This window comes from Pongo pygmaeus, chromosome 10, assembly GCF_028885625.2.
Source record: "Pongo pygmaeus isolate AG05252 chromosome 10, NHGRI_mPonPyg2-v2.0_pri, whole genome shotgun sequence".
NCBI classification, from domain to species: domain Eukaryota; kingdom Metazoa; phylum Chordata; class Mammalia; order Primates; family Hominidae; genus Pongo; species Pongo pygmaeus.
In genome coordinates this window covers 69462366-69478397 of record NC_072383.2, presented here as the reverse complement: position 1 = coordinate 69478397, position 16032 = coordinate 69462366, and the positions used below count along the sequence as shown (strand labels likewise).

Sequence of the window (16032 nt, the reverse complement as noted above, 5' to 3'; positions counted from 1 at the left end):
GGATCTGTATAAATCCATTTCCTCTAGTGGAGGAAAAGAAATTAAAGCACATACCCAGCTTCTGGTGGGTCAGTAGCATCATCTTTATATGTGAAATTCAGTGTAGAAATTTTTTAGTATCACAAAAAATTCTTTTCCTTCCATACTAAGATTTTTTTTTCTAATAAATAAATTTTGGTTTTAGGTGAGATTGATGTAATATTCATTGAGGATCTTCTACATGCAGCATATGAAGAAGGAGATTGAGGGGAACCTAAAAAGATAAACAAGATATTGGCCAGCCCTCAAAGGAGTATATACTACAGTGCAAGGGACAGACATGTCATCAAGTGGAATGATTGAAGGAAGCGGTGGGCCAGTGGGTGGACATGAAGCAAAGAGAGAAATAGTGAGAAGAAGCCTTCCTCGCTGATTGGTTATTATATTATACATGTGGGGGTCATATTGCTACATTTTTAAAGAAGACTGATTATTTTTCAAACTATTACTTGTTTGAGAATCATTTTTGATTTACTAAAATAACGAAATCTAAACATACGGTGGGAAAAAGCTGTGCAAATGCATAACATGCTGTCAATTAAACCACCTTTGCAAAAATACAACAGTGAGAAAAATATGACTGAAAGAGATCTGACCTAACCGACTCCATCTTGCCTTTAACCTCCAAGCTGCCCTTGTCTATTCCTGGGCATAGGCTGAACTAATTTTGGGAGGAATTTAGTTTATAGCTGATCTTGAAACAAAATGATAACAGTCTCTTTCTGAAACAAACTCCCTCCTTGCCTTGGGACCAGGCTGCCTTTGCAGAAGTAACAAATTAGCCACAGATTAGAAATTATGGTTTAGGAGTCAGGCAGCCAGAGGCCACAAGACTCCTAACCTCCCCAGTTGCTCCTATAGATAACATCGCTATTGTAAAACATAAGATTGGTGTTCAAGATATTTTTCAGAATGTGCATTCTGATAGATCAGCTGGAACCACCCAGATAGGTAAACTGGCCCTTGTGGTCTTAAGGCCCTCACCCAGGACTGACTCAGAGCAAGAGGACAACTTCAACCCCTTATGATTTCATCCCTGACCCAACAAATCAGCATTCCCCATTCCCCAGCTCCCTGCTAGCCAAACTATCTCTAAAAAACTCTTGCCTCTGAATTTTCAGGGAGGCTGATTTGAGTAATAATAAAACCCTAGTCTTCCACTGAGCTGGCTGTATGTGTGTTAAACTATTTTTTCTTTTTTTTTTTTGAGACAGAGTCTCACTCTCTTCCCCAGGCTGGAGTGCAGTGGCACAATCTTGGTTCACTGCAACCTCGGCCACCTGGATTCAATTGATCCTCCTGCCTCAGCCTCCCTAGTAGCTGGGATTACAAGCGTGTGCCACCACGCCCAGCTAATTTTTGTACTTTTAGTAGAGATGGGGTTTCACCATGTTGGCCAGGCTGGCCTTGAACTCCTGACCTCAAGTGATCCACCCGCCTTAGCCTCGAAAAGTGCTGGGATTACAGGTATGAGCCACTGTGCCGGCCTTGTGTGTTACTCTTTATTGCAATTCTCTTGTCTTAATAAATCGGCTGTATTTGGGCAGTGGGCAAAAAGAACTCATTGAGCAGTTACATCATTTGTTCCTACTTCTCTTTCCTTGGGAAAGGTTCAAAACGTCCTTATTAGATAATAAGAAGAGCATCTTTCAATTTGACCTGAATTATCAATTATTTTTAAAAATAAGGAATATTTAACTTGGGTTACTGTACTAACGGTACAGTGCGGTGACTCCTTGTGCACTATACAATGGGCTCCTCTAAGGCAGAGGTCATACTTCATTATCTTTGTATGCCCTGCTGTGCTTGGCATCTAGCAGGTACTTGATAAGTATTGTTTAAGTCATTTACACAATTGGAGCATTTATAAGTCATTTTGGGGAGGGGCTCAGGAGGTTTTCCTCCCTTAAAATGTCCCCATTTAAGCTTTGAAGAGCCAGCATTTTAAGGCCAAGGTCTTCCAGTGACATTAGAAACTGTTAAAAGAGAGCAAAATCAATAAAACTTACAGAACTACCAAGCTGGAGAGGTTTCCAAAGGCATAGTCTGGTATGTGGTGTATTTTGTTCAGGGCCAAGGTCATGGCTTGCAATGCCGATAAACTTCTAAAAGCCTGGACGGGGATTTCTGTTAACGCATTGTCATCCAGCCACAGGTGCCTCAGGGAATGCAGACCACTGAAACAGCTTGGGGGCACATAGCTGATGTGGTTAGCATCCAGACGCCTGTGGAAGAAAGAAAGCAAGAATGGAAAAGAGAGCAAAGCCCAAGCAGAAGGTCAACTGCAGGAAAACCCTCCCCATGCATGATGAACAAGAGTGGAACAGGGCCTGGGGTCCCCGAGAGCCCTGATATCTGGAGCATTTTCCTCTCCAGATGATCTCTCCTCATTCATGTGTAGACTGTTGCTTCCTAGGTCCTTGGGCTCTAAAATTCCATGGTGCTGTAATTCTCTTCCAGGCTTGTAGGTAATGTTCTTTCATGAATGGAAGTGGCCCCCCCTGAGGTATGGAGTTTCAGTGTGATGATCTTTTAGTTTCTTTCTGACAGTAGCATAGAGATACCCTTTTTCTCCTCCCACTCTAAGCCAAAGGAATGTTTTTGCTTTCCCTGTTTTGAACATACTAAACACACTTGTCTAATAAGTTGTTCAGTAAGCTCTGGGAAAAGATTATTTCATTTCAGTATTTGAAGGAACTGTGTAATTTTTTTTTTTTTTGGAGATGAAGTCTCTCGCTCTTGTCGCCCAGGCTGGAGTGCAATGGCGCCATCTCGGCTCACTGCAATCTCCACCTCCCGGGTTCAAGCAATTTTCCTGCTTCAGTCTCTCGAGTAGCTGGGATTACAGGCATCTGCCACCACACCTGGCTAATTTTTGCATTTTTAGTAGAGACGGGGTTTCACCATGTTGGCCAGGTTGGTCTCGAACTCCTGACCTCATGCGATCCGCCCACCTCGGCCTCCCAAAGTGCTGGGATTACAGGTGTGAACCACTGCACCCGGCCGAGTAATTTTTTTTTAATTTTTAATTTTTAATTTTACTTTAAGTTCTGGGATACATGTGCAGAACGTGCAGGTTTGTTACGTAGGTATGCATGTGCCATGGTGGTTTGTTGCACCTATCAACACATCATCTAGGTTTTAAGCCCCACATGCATGTGTGTGACATTCCCCTCTCTGTGTCCACGTGTTCTCACTGGAACTGAGTACATTTTTAAAGACTGTTAGAGACACGCCTCAGGGAAAACAGAGAAGGGGCCCCATCCTTTTTCTTAGGACAGCACTGAAAGGCCTGAAAACTGCTGGCTTTCTTGCTTATCCTAACCATTTGTGTGAAGCAGATGTTTGTTTTTCTGACATTTTAAATGAATAATAAAATTAACAACTTTCCAGCTTTTGCTTCCTTTTCCCACACTCCATTTTTATCTGTTTTAAAATGGGGAAATACATCTAAAAATAAGTCTGGTTAATGAGCTGTTGCTACCTCAAAGCCAGCAGAGGGAGTGCAATACATTTATTTTGCCCCAATCCAACATAAACAGTGGCTATAATCTGAAGGTCCTAACTTTTCATATGGAAGTGACAAAACTCACATCCTTTGCAATTTTCTGTAAGATGCATGAATACTAGAACCACCATCACTCAAACTATGCTTCCAACAGCGCTCACTTGTTTTTTTTCCCAATCTGTTTTTAAGACCCACAGATTTGCATTTTCAAAGGTAGGATTAAAAAAAAGAAGAAGAGTTGTGTTAGTGGTCCATGTATTAGGAAGGATTAGAAAATCAGAAGTGGATTTCGAAAAATGTTTTCGGAAACATTTAAGACTAAACAGATGCAGGAAGCACACCAGGATCACAAAACAATCTCCTGCAAACCAAAATTAAACAATTTAGAAATGAAATTCTTTGTTGGGAGGAAGCTCATTTCTATAGAAAGCAGCTTCCTCACTTTTGGCCACGATGCCACTTCAATCATCTGATTCCTACTTCTATGGACTGAATGGGAAGGAACAAGCGATGCCTCAAAGGCCCTCCCTGGGCCACGTTTTGATAATAGCTGAGATAAGGTCACTTGGAGCAAATTTTAAGAGTTGGGTGTCATAGCCCATTTACAATTAAATTTCCAATAGAACAACTATCATTGTTGGCAACAGAAACACAGCTTTCAAACATCTTAAGGTTTTGTCAACAAATGGAGCCACAAATGTTTAGAAAACTCAACACTATCTCTCTTTCCTTTCTGTAGCAACAATGTGCTTGGCTTATGCTCAAATAAGGTATAATTTCATCAGGAGATAAAGAGGTGATTGCTTTTGTTTGACTAGAAGTAAAGCACACATGTAAACTCCCCTTAACTATTGCACTGATTAAAGGATAGAGACTTAATAATACGAGCTTCTATGTTTTTGTTGATATGTTGACTGATCATTGCCAGTCGTTTATGCGTTGAAAGTATGAGTGGTGGCTGGGCCCGGTGGCTCACACCTGTAATCCCAGCACTTTGAAAAGCTGAGGGGGGCAGATCACCTGAGGTCAGGAGTTCCAGACCAGTCTGGCCAACATGGCGAAACCCCATTTCTATCAAAAATACAAAAAAAATTAGCCGGGTGTGGCGACACACACCTGTAGTCCCAGCTACTTGGGAGGCTGAGGCAGGAGAATCGCTTGAACCCAGGAGGCAGAGGCTGCAGTGAGCTGAGATCATGCCACTGCACTCCAGCCTGGCCAACAGAGTGAGACCCTGTCTTAAAAAAAAAAAAAAGAAAGTATAAGCGGTTTCTAAAAGTCTTGCGCTGGGCACAGTGGTTCATGCCTGTAATCCCAGAACTTAGAGAGGCTGAGGTCAGGAGTTCAAGACCAGCCTGGCCAACATGGTGAAACCCCATCTCTACTAAAAATACAAAAATTAGGTGGGTGTGGTGGTGCATGCCTGTAATCCCAGCTACTTGGGAGGCTGAGGCACGAGAATTGCTTGAAGCCAGGAGGTGGAGGTTGCAGTGAGCCAAGATCTTGCCACTGTATTCCAGCCTGGGCAACAGAAAATAAAAGAAAAATAAAAAAATAAAAGTCTTGAAAATGAGAAAACTTAAAGTTCATTGCAAACACTGGGATGCATTTATGGAAAAGGCTCTTTCAGCATGAAGTCATAGGATTGTCTTCTTTGGTATTTTATGCTGCTACCAAAGTTTCTGCTGTATCTTGAAGTGACCCAGGTATCAGTTCCCAATGTTAATATAGCCATTTCTCTGGACAAATATCTTTTATGAATCATGTTTCTTTTCCCCCCAGAAAAAAGGATGTAATCTGGCTTCCACACTATTATCTCATACCAATTTGCTATCTGAAATGAAATGAGTAAGACAGGAGAATTCTTCAGAGATTGAACACTCTAAATACTAATATTCCCAGATTTAATGCTCAACAGCACAGACCTTCAGATGTCCCGAGTGAAGCATTAACACATCTCTCTACTAAACAGTTTCTTCATATAAGAAGCTCTCAATAAATGATACTCCTTCTAAATGCAGTGTTTTAGAGTTCATATCCACCTGGCCTCAGTGGTCTAAACCTAATTCAGGTATATTGTTCACACTCAAAGGCATTATCTGATTTAATTTCCTCCTCCAGCTTTGTTAAGGAATAATTGACAAATAAAAATTGCGTATATTTATGGTGTACAATGTGATGTTTTGATATATGTGTATATTGTAAAATGATTAAATCAAGCTAATTGACATATCCATCACCTCACATACTTAACATTTTTTTTGTGGTGAGAACATTTAAGATCTAATCTATTAGCAATTTTCAAGTATACAATATATTATTATTAACTGTAGTCACCATGCCATACAATGGATCTTCAGAAGTTATTCATTCTGTCTAACTGAAGCTTTGTACCCCTTCTCCAACATCTCCCCACTCAACCACTCCCACTCCCAGCCCCTGGCAACCACTATTCTACACTCTGCTTCTATATCTGATTTGCTCTTAACAGAAGACCCCAAGGGTAAACAGGAGTATAGAATTAACTATCCAGTCACTCATACAGGTGGTTCTTCCAACAAGGTTAAGACTGTGGACAAAGCAGCTGACAGGGCAGAAGCTGTGTCCATTCAGTAAGTAAACAAAGAGTTCATATTATGTCAATCTGGTCTTTTCAGGCAGCTGAACATTCTCTATTCATATGCTTGAAAAATGCAATATTTTACCAGTCGGGTATAAGATAAACATCACTCTCTGGTACAAGAAGACATACACATATAAAATATGGTTCCATAATAGACTTATTGTCAGTAGCAACAAAAATAACTACATTATATAGTTCTGCTTTTAAGTATTTCTTTGTTATTTCCATTTTGTGCAAGTCACAGAGGGTGTGTGTGTGTGTAGGCACCTTAGAATCCATAAATTAGTGCAGAGATTTGGAAGGGGAAGTACCAGGTTCCAGCCAATTCTAGAAGCTGTATGACCTTGGCCAAATCAACAGACCTCAGCTTTCACATCCGTAAAACGGGGATAACTCCTCTCTATCTTATAGGGTTGCTTTATGATTAAGGAAATAACACAACAGGACTTTGTAAATGTAAAGTACCTTAATGATTTTAAATATTATTATATGAAGCTGGTTAACACTTTGTATTTTTGTCTTTTGACCATTGAAACCATTCAGAAAAATAAAGGTAAATTCAAATTTTGCTTAAGCAAAAGTGGCTAAAATGAGTGCTGGATTGTCAGTGAATTTCAGTTCTGAGAAATGCAGGCTATTTCTTTCAACCCTCATAATATAAATAATTTAGAGGTGCCTGCAATTAGACTTATAGAAGTCACCCTTATTTTTTCAGCCTTTACTATTATCACTATGCATGTGTATATATATCTACACACACACACACACACACACACACAATGCAACAAGGCAAATAGTTTTGTTCCTGATACATCATTGATTATAATACCTGCATTCTGAAGGTCAAAGAAGTGGTGGCATTTTCAGAGAAAGTTTCTAGCAATGATCTTGGCATCTTGGCCATTTAAGCATCCATTGAAATTGTGACAGAGGCAGCCCCAAACCTGTCTGCAGTTATGCACAGCAAAGTAAAACACTTTCAATAATGAGTGGCCTTGCCTTCATTCAGATAAAAGCTCTTAATTATGATCTTGAAATGCCATCTGAAAAGCGATCACTATATCGGAAATAGCATCCATTTTATGCTCCTTTTGGGGGGGGTCTGTTACATATAGTTTATAGTATATAGTATATATAATTTATAGGTAAAACAAAAATTTTCCCTACATCTTATGCCATCTACAGCTACCTACATAATCGGCATGTGGTAAATTGGAAAATGCACTGAATTAGGAGACTTGAGACACAGATTTAAGTCAAGACACTGTCATTTAATTCCAGGATTTGAAGGCATCTTGATATCTCTCTCTGTGGGTCAATGTTCACATGTATAAGGCAGAATAACATGTCACAGAATTGCTTTGGGAATTAAATGGGAAAATACGAATGTGTTTTGTAAACAGTAAGTATTCTACTGTTTAATAATAGGCTTTATTATTTGAGGAAAACCTTCAAATTTAGGAAGCGGTGTCATTTTTTTCCCTCTAAAAGTTTATTTTATTCTTCCTGAAGTTTCTTAACCCTTTATCATTTCACATCTGTCTAAGGGAGATTGCCATTTTCTTGCCATATGGGCTGGTGGTTCTCTATTTACCATACATTCTTTAATCTATGTTCAGCAGCTACACTGCATGTTTTAATTAGTATTATAGCAAAGTTTCCAACACAGAGAAAAGAGGATGCACATCTTCTCTGTTAGGCCAGCAATAGAATAGTTGGTGTCCAAAAGGCTAAAATGGCTGAGGAAAAATATTACAACACCTGGTGCAGGAACAGAGTTTTTATTAAGTATGAGTCTTTGCAATGTTACTTAGAGGGCTACAACTGATGAGGAAGGGTCATGGCATGAGTTTTGGGTGTGTGTTGAAATCACTCCTTCTCTGGAGGGAGGGCTTGAGGTTGAAGACTCCACAATTACCGAAGACGCTCTGCTGCTCAAGCTGCTTGTCCAAGGGGACTGTGTCTTATGGTCCCATTGGTTGCCTCTCCCACCACTGGACCTGGTCAAAACCATCAAGTTCACCCTGAGGGTCCTCAATAACTTTGAGTATCCAAAGTAAGTGGAGTCTGGATGACATCACTCCCAGGTTTCTGGGCTACCTGCCTGTAAGAAATGACTCATCCTCTCCCAGCAGTCTTCAAGGTTTGCATGAAAGTGTTTCTCTGAAATGGGGGTGTTGTAGGCTTTCTGACCGGAGGCCCTCATAATACATGTGCTGTAGAAAGGTCACTCTAATAGCAGTGTGTAGGAGGGCCTAGTGGGAAAGTACATGACGAAGAGTGTTGCAGTGATCAGGGTGAGAAAGATGAGTGCCTGAAGGAAGTGTGAAAATGGTGAGGAACGGCCTACTATGAGAGATGTTAAATATGTGGGCCTGGCAGAACTTGGTGACTCCCCAGTTGTGGCCAGAGAGAAAGGTGAGGAAGCTATGATGATTCAGCATTCTGGCCTGGGCAACTGGATGGATGGAGGTCATGCGAGAACAGAGATGAACGTTACCCAGTATGAGGTAAAATAAAAATAAAACATAACACCATGTTCACTGTGAATGCAGTTCTGTCATATCAATGTGTTCTATGTGGCAAAGAGCTAGAAGGTAACAGGCAAACGGTTAAAATATATATATATATATATTTTGAGACTGAGTCTCACTCTGTCTCCCAGGCTGGAGTGCAGTGGCCCAATCTTGGCTCACTGCAACCTCCACCTCCTGGGTTCAAGCAATTCTCCTGCCTCAGCCTCCTGAGTAGCTGGTATTACAGGTGCATGCCACCACACCCAGCTATTTTTTTTGTATTTTTAGTAGAGACGGGGTTTCCCCATGTTTGCCAGGCTGGTCTTGAATTCCTGACCTAAGGTGATCTGACTGCCTCGGCCTCCCAAAGTGCTAGGCCTCAAACAATTAATCTTTTATGTTCAGGCAACCCCACCTGCCCCTGCCACCAAATAAAATAAGCTCATTTTCTTTGTGTTTAAAGTTTTCTTCCCAATATTTCTAGGTAAAAAGGGTTAATTATGCAAATTTTCTCTTTTACAAGAAACATTTTGCCAGTCTGCTCCATACTCCCTGAAAAAACTTTCCACTTATAACTGGTGTTATTGTAAAGATTAGAGAATGTATGAGATCATTACTGCTATTGTTGTTCCAGAAAATGGCCCTTTATACACATCTCGTATATGACACCTTGTCAATGTATCACACAAATTTATATCTTTGTTTAAGAATGTCTTTGATGAGCCATTAACTATAAGAAGTAAAGTGTTAGTCAAAAGATAAGCCATTGATCTTGGTTAATTCCATATCTGAGATGACTGTAATAATGTCAATGATTAACATGGATGACTTGGAGGAAAAAAAAAAAAGCCAAAAGTGTGAAGAATGTTGCAGCTGCATAATACAGTTTATAGGGATTCTTATAATAAACAGAGTTATGAAGCAATGCATTTTTATGACTGATATTGCTATTTTATATTTGGATAAGCATTTTATTTATTTTTTCTTTTTGAGACAGGGTCTCACTCTGTCACTCATGCCGGAGTGCAGTGGCAGGATCTCAGCTCACTGCAACCTCTGCTCCTGGGTTCAAGTGATTCTTCCACCTCAGCCTTCCCAGCAGAGCAGCTGGGACCACAGGTGTACACCACCATGCCCAGCTAATTTTTTGTGTTTTTTGGTAGAGGCAGGGTTTTACCATGCTGGCCAGGTTGGTCTCAAACTCCTGATCTCAAGTGATCCTCCCGCCTTGGCCTCCGAAAGTGTTAGGACTACAAGGATGAGCCACTGTGCCCGGCTGGATGAGCATTATAAAAAGATTTATTTTTATTTTTATTTTTTTACTTTTGTAGAGATGGGGTCTTGCCATGTTGCCTAGGCTGGTCTTGAACTCCTGGGCTCAAACAATCCTCCTGCCTCGGCTTCCCAAAGTGCTGGGTTTACAGGTGTGAGCCATGGCTCCTGGCCTGGATGAGCATTTAAAAAAAAATAAGTTTTAAAGAAGTGACCAACCCTCTTAAACAGTACATTGTACATTTTGTGAGACCACTTTGAACAAGTCATGACAGCCAAAAAACCACAGCAATTTAGTTCATTTATAAATTTTAAGAAATAAAAGCATTCTTGATTAGTATTTTACTTTTTCAATAAAGTGAAAATCGTGTAGTTCTGTATCTGCATATATTAGAGTTTAACAAAGTACATACTTTTTTTGTTGTGATAAAATTTTACTGCATTGAAATTTTATTGCCCTGGAATCAGTGGATCATTGGAGCTAAATCTGTCACAGAACTATTATAATACTATCGGGCTATTATTTAATCTATATGTACTCTTACGGCTTGAATCCATATTGATTTATATTAATTCTTTGCAATAACACCAGGGTCACTTTTGTTGTGGTGGTGGTTGTTTTTTTTAATATTTATGGAGACCATAATGTGTGATTCCAAATTACTATCCAGGGAGATATTAAGCCTATCTAGGAAGATATTAAATCACATGATTGCTTATATGGGAAATTTGTGCTTTTGTCTTTCTAATCACCATCTTATTTACTGGTAAACAATGTGGCCAGTAGGAAGAAAAATTATTGCTTTAGACTAACCTCTGAAATGGTTAACAAAAAAAAAAAAAAAAAAAAAAGAAGAAGAAAAAGAAAAAGACAAAGGAAAAAAAAAAAGAATTTCCCCCTTCCCCCTCTCCAGGTTGGGGAGCGATAAAGTCTACAGGTTCATTGAAGTGCAGTAATTTAGAGACTAATCAGCTGTCTTGACTAGCAGCCAGATGAAGTGTCTAAAGGAACCAAACCTCTGTCTCTCTGGCGTCTTTGAGGAGTGCAAGACTCCAATAAGGAATATATTTTAAAGTCAAATCACATTAAAAGTTGCTTGGTGAGCTCAGAGATCACCACTTCTGTGAATACGGTAGCAAGGAGACGATCTACAGCCAATGTAATGTGAGCAATAACTTCTTCAGTTTTATTTTTCTTCATAGAAAACAAAGACACTTTTTCTATCAGGGACAATATTAGTCTTCCAGGTACCACCAGGGTTTAAAATCTAGGGGTCATTTTTGAATCTTCCATTGCCTTCCAGCCAATCATTCACTAAGTTCTTTCCGTTTATCTTCATCTCCGAGACTTTCCATTTCCACTGTCTAGTTAATTCTCTTATCTCTTCACACCTGCATTACTGCAACAGCCTCTGAGCTGGTCCTTTTGCCTTTGATCTCTTATCTCTTCAATTAATCCTGTAGGCTGCTGCCAGATTAAGCTCCCTGAAGTTACACTCTAAATAATTTCCCTGTTAGAAATCTACAGTTCTTCCACATTATCATTCCTTTTAAACCCTAACTTTCCGTTCTGATATTCAAAGCTCTCTACTTACCTTATCTGGCCAAACTTTTATTTCATTTCTCTGTCCCAGTGAAGTCTCTTTTCTGGCTCTTTCCCACAGTACTTCTGGGCCTTTTGTTCATGAGCATCCCCTACCCACTGCCTATCTGAATCTCATTAACCTTCCAAGACTTAATATCATGGTTCTTTCCTGTGTCTTACTCTTGGAATGGGGAATCCTCAGTTGAGACAATGGGAAAACTAATTCTGGCAGATAGATCAACTCTAAAATCTCTGCAGGAACCACTGGGTCCAACTCCCAGCCCAGGAAAGGCACGTGGGAAAGCCAGGGTAAAGGTAAGAGTTTGGAGCCAGGGAGATGAATGAATGCAGGTTACAGTTAAACTAGGGGAGATGAACTGATCTTGAGTGGCTGTCTAGCCTATGGCCCTATCACCTTGAACGTGCCCAATCTCGTCTTAGTAGCTGTCTAGATCAACACTTAAGAGTTTGAGGTTTCAGTTCAGTCCGATAAGTATGTCCTAGTGCTTTCTTTGTCCTAGCTACTCTACCTGGTGCTGAAGATCTAGCAGTAAACCAGGGAGGCATGGTCCCAGTCACTATGGAGCACGTTTTCTAAAGGGTAGTCAGACAAATCAATCATTATAATGAAGTGTTAGGTGAAGAGGAATGCATGGTTGGGGGACCTAAACTAGATTTTACTTTTTTTTTTCTTTCAGTCCAGATCTGGATTTCAAACTACGTGACATCTCTACTTAGTTGTTCCTCCTCAAACACAAGTGCTCAAGACCAAACTCATTATCCTGGAACCACACACTCCCCAAATATGTATAGCCGTCTCCCAGTGTGTCTTGCCCAGTGACTGGCTTCAGTAAGCACATGGCTGTATAAATCAGAAACTTAGAAATTATTCTCCACACCTCTTTCTGCTTCATTCTTCATAGCCAATTCATTACCAAACACTGGTAATTTCATCTCCTAGATATTTCTCGAATCCATCTCCCTTTCTTCATCTCCACCGTCCCCAACCTGATGAAGTTCTCCTTTCTCTCCTAGACTATTGCAATGACACAGATCTGAGTACCCCCACCTGCCAGCCTTAAAACCCTCCAACGGATTCCCATTGCTTTTACAATAAAGACTGAAATCCTTGACATGTCCCAAATATCTTTCAAGGGGTCTGGCCTCCACCTGCCTCACTAGATGTGCTCTTCTTGCACGTCTCTCCATCTCACTTCTTCTGCTTCAGCTGCACTGACCTTCTGTTTCTTGATATACCAGGTTTCCCCCACCAATATAAGGAGTTGCACAGATAGTTCCCTCTGTCTGGAATGTTCTTCTTTCTTGTCTTTGTCTAATCAACCCTTACTTTTGCATTAGCGGCAGGATGCCTTTCACTTTCTCACCTACGGTTTCCTCATCAGAAAAGTGGAGACAGTTTCCACCTCACAGGTAGTGAGGGACCAGACAACTAAATGCACAGAGAAATACTCACAAAGGCTGACTGGCTCATGCTTTGATATTGTTGCCTTCCCTTCTTTCATTTATTTCCTTCTGTTTTGCAGCATTCCAAACTTCCCTTTCTTTTTATAAACATTCACAATTATATGTCTACAGGTATAATATGTGTTTCTGTCAAGCCTTTCCTTCTTTTCATCAGTGCCCATTTTCTGCAGAGGATTCTCTGAGGGAGGTAAGATAATGTGGTGGTGAAATGGGCAGATTCTGGAATCTGGTGGCAAACCAGGGTTCTTATCCCAGACTCACCTCTAGCCTGACTCTGTTACAAATCATGTGACCTTGGGAAGATCAGCTGACCTCTCTGCACTCTTTGCTTCCTCAGTACTAAGGAGGGAATAATCTCAGCACCTACTTCATGAGGTTTCTGTGAGGATAAAGCATGATGATGCAAGTAAAACTGTTTAATAAATATGGGAGGCTGCTGCTTTGATAACCATGGAAGTGCATTCAATTCCACATTCTGATTTTGTCTTTGCAATATTCCCATTCTCTGCTGTTTTCCTTATGTGTCTTTTCACAACTGATCACAGACCCTGTTTATCCTGAAAAGGCAGAAAGACTGTGCCTCACTTACATGGCTGTCATCTCTGTAGCCAAGAGTTCAATCCACTTTCCAAAGTTAACCTTCATTTTACATCACAAGCTTTAAAAAAATTTATTTTACTTCTCATTCCATAACAACCATGTTCTCTTTATTTCTCTGATATGACTGCCATGCATGCAATTTATCACAGGACTGGCAGGTAACCTGATATAAGAATCTTTCATGCATGGCTATTGCATAAAGTATTCACTTTTCCCTCCTTATATGATTCTGCGGAAAATGCTCCAATTTTAGCTCTCTCTTCTTGTAAACATTATGTAGAAGGAGCTTTTCCTGTTAAAATAATTATCCCCAATGTTTAAATTGGAGACGAGTCCACGCAAAACTTTTCCTCCTCATAAGAATTCACTGGGTGCTGATCTGCACATGGTTCCATGAAGTGAATGCTTCACTGTGCAATAGACAAATGCTTTGGCCTCTAGAACTTCTAAGTTCACCTCCATCCCAATACGTACCTAATATCCTGGCACTTTTGTGAAGAAAGAAAAACAAACTAAAGTCACGGTTCATTTTTATTGTATAGGCTTGTGATTTCTGTTTCTGGAGACTATTTTAGTGGAAGGAATGTCACCAATACTAAAACCACTGTTTTTTTAACCCCTTTGATCCTTTAATCTTATTCTTTTGGCAACCTCATCTTCTTTCTTTTGATCTGCTTACACTTCCTTGTCTTCTGTTACTTCCTTCCCATTCTATATCCCATGTCTGAAGCCCAGTAGCCTCCTGGATATTAATGGGAGAAAACTGCTCCTGGTTCTAGGCTTGTCTTATCTCCCGCTCAGCACTGTGAGCCCCATGTCTTCCTCCTCACCCATTCCTCTCACTTATTTTCTCTCTCTTTTTTGACTACCGTAAGGAAAAGACTACCATGCAGAGTCTGATGAAGTTATTGACATTTTATAGCGTCCAGGGGTGGGTTCTATAGCCCTGAAGATGATATCATAATAAGATGTATGGTCAGCTGGTGTGCCGGGCAGGAATTATACATTATTCTTGGGTTTTAAAATATAGTCATATTCTGAAGATGAATATTAATTAATTGGAGAATAGAGACAATAATAAAGATATGTTTAATTCTTCTTTCATTTTCTATTTACCAACCTATTACCTTTGCAATTATGCAAATTCCACAGTTAGCTTCACTTGTGCACACTTGGAATAAAAACCAACAGGCATTAAATAGTACTCTGGTTATCTGGACAAACATGAATATGCAACTCTCTTTGGTCATCTTGAACTTCACTAGTGACAGTGAGTTGCTTAAAATTCATTAATGACAATCACAAATGAAGCAATTTTTTTTATAGATTGATTTCTTAACTATTAATATAAAAGTGTGAGGGTATGGGAGGGTTAAGTTTTGAGTTTCCATCAAATCACTGTAATCTGATTCTAGTCCTCAAATGTCTATACTGCCAAAAGTTTTTTGGTAAAATACAGCTTACTGTGAATTCTGATTACATTTCCTATTCCCTTCCAAAAAACAGAAAGGAAATTAGGTTATATTTGATTACATTACAAAAAATTTAACTGGTGTCTGGGCAGTCTTTGCCACGTCAGAAGCCAAATGTACATACTGTACAGGGGCAGGCTCCGGGCTTCTGGGCTCTGGCTTGTGGGCCTGCACTCTTATTCCTTAGCCCAGCAATTTGTTAGCATCAGAAGAGTTAAAAGAACACAAGTGGCCTGGGTACTGTGGCTCACTCCTGTAATCTCAGCACTTTGGGAGGCCAAGGCAGGCAGATTACTTGAGCTCAGGCATTCGAGACCAGCCTGGCCAACATAGTGAAACCCTGTCTCTACAAAAATACAAAAAATTAGCCAGCCGTGGTGGCAGGTACCTGTAATTCCAGCTACTTAGGAAGCTGAGGCAGAAGAATCGCTTGAACCTGGGAGGTGGAGGTTGCAGTGAGCTGAGATCGCACCACTGTACTCCAGCCTGGGCAACAGAGTGAGACTCCATCTCAAAAAACAAAACAAAACAAAAAAACCACAAGTGTACCTATGTGTTTCCATTATGAACAAAACATCTTTTGTATATGTGGAATAAGTGGAAAATTAACATTCCTTGAAACATGAGCACAATTTGTTTCTTCCTCACAGCGATGTTACCAATTTCAATGTATCAAATTTCCTAAACTTTATTCAAGGAAGCCAAGTGTATATGGGTGGAGCAAAGAATGCAAATGATCTATGTCAGTCGTTTTCAACCATTTTTGATTTGTAGACCACTTTGTTAGTGTTATAGAACACTAACAATTTTAATTTCTCAAATGCATTTTGCCTACGAATCACCTAGGATTTTGTTAAAATGAAGATTTTTTTAAGTAAGACAGAGCTGAGACCAAGTGTTCTGCATTTCTTAGGCAGTGCTGATGCTGCTGG

General features: G+C 40.1%; 1 protein-coding gene across 2 annotated transcripts in view; it reads right to left on the bottom strand.

The window, feature by feature from the left end:
* The window catches only part of LGR5 (leucine rich repeat containing G protein-coupled receptor 5), a 145962-nt gene that overhangs the window by 30384 nt on the left and 99546 nt on the right, over nt 1-16032 (bottom strand). The window contains exon 5 of one of the 2 annotated variants that reach the window (XM_054445429.1): nt 2049-2264. The exons of the other annotated variant lie outside the window; for it this stretch is intronic. Coding sequence (XP_054301404.1) covers nt 2049-2264 — 216 coding nt within the window. The remainder of the gene's footprint in view (nt 1-2048; nt 2265-16032) is intronic. 2 annotated transcript variants of the gene reach the window in all.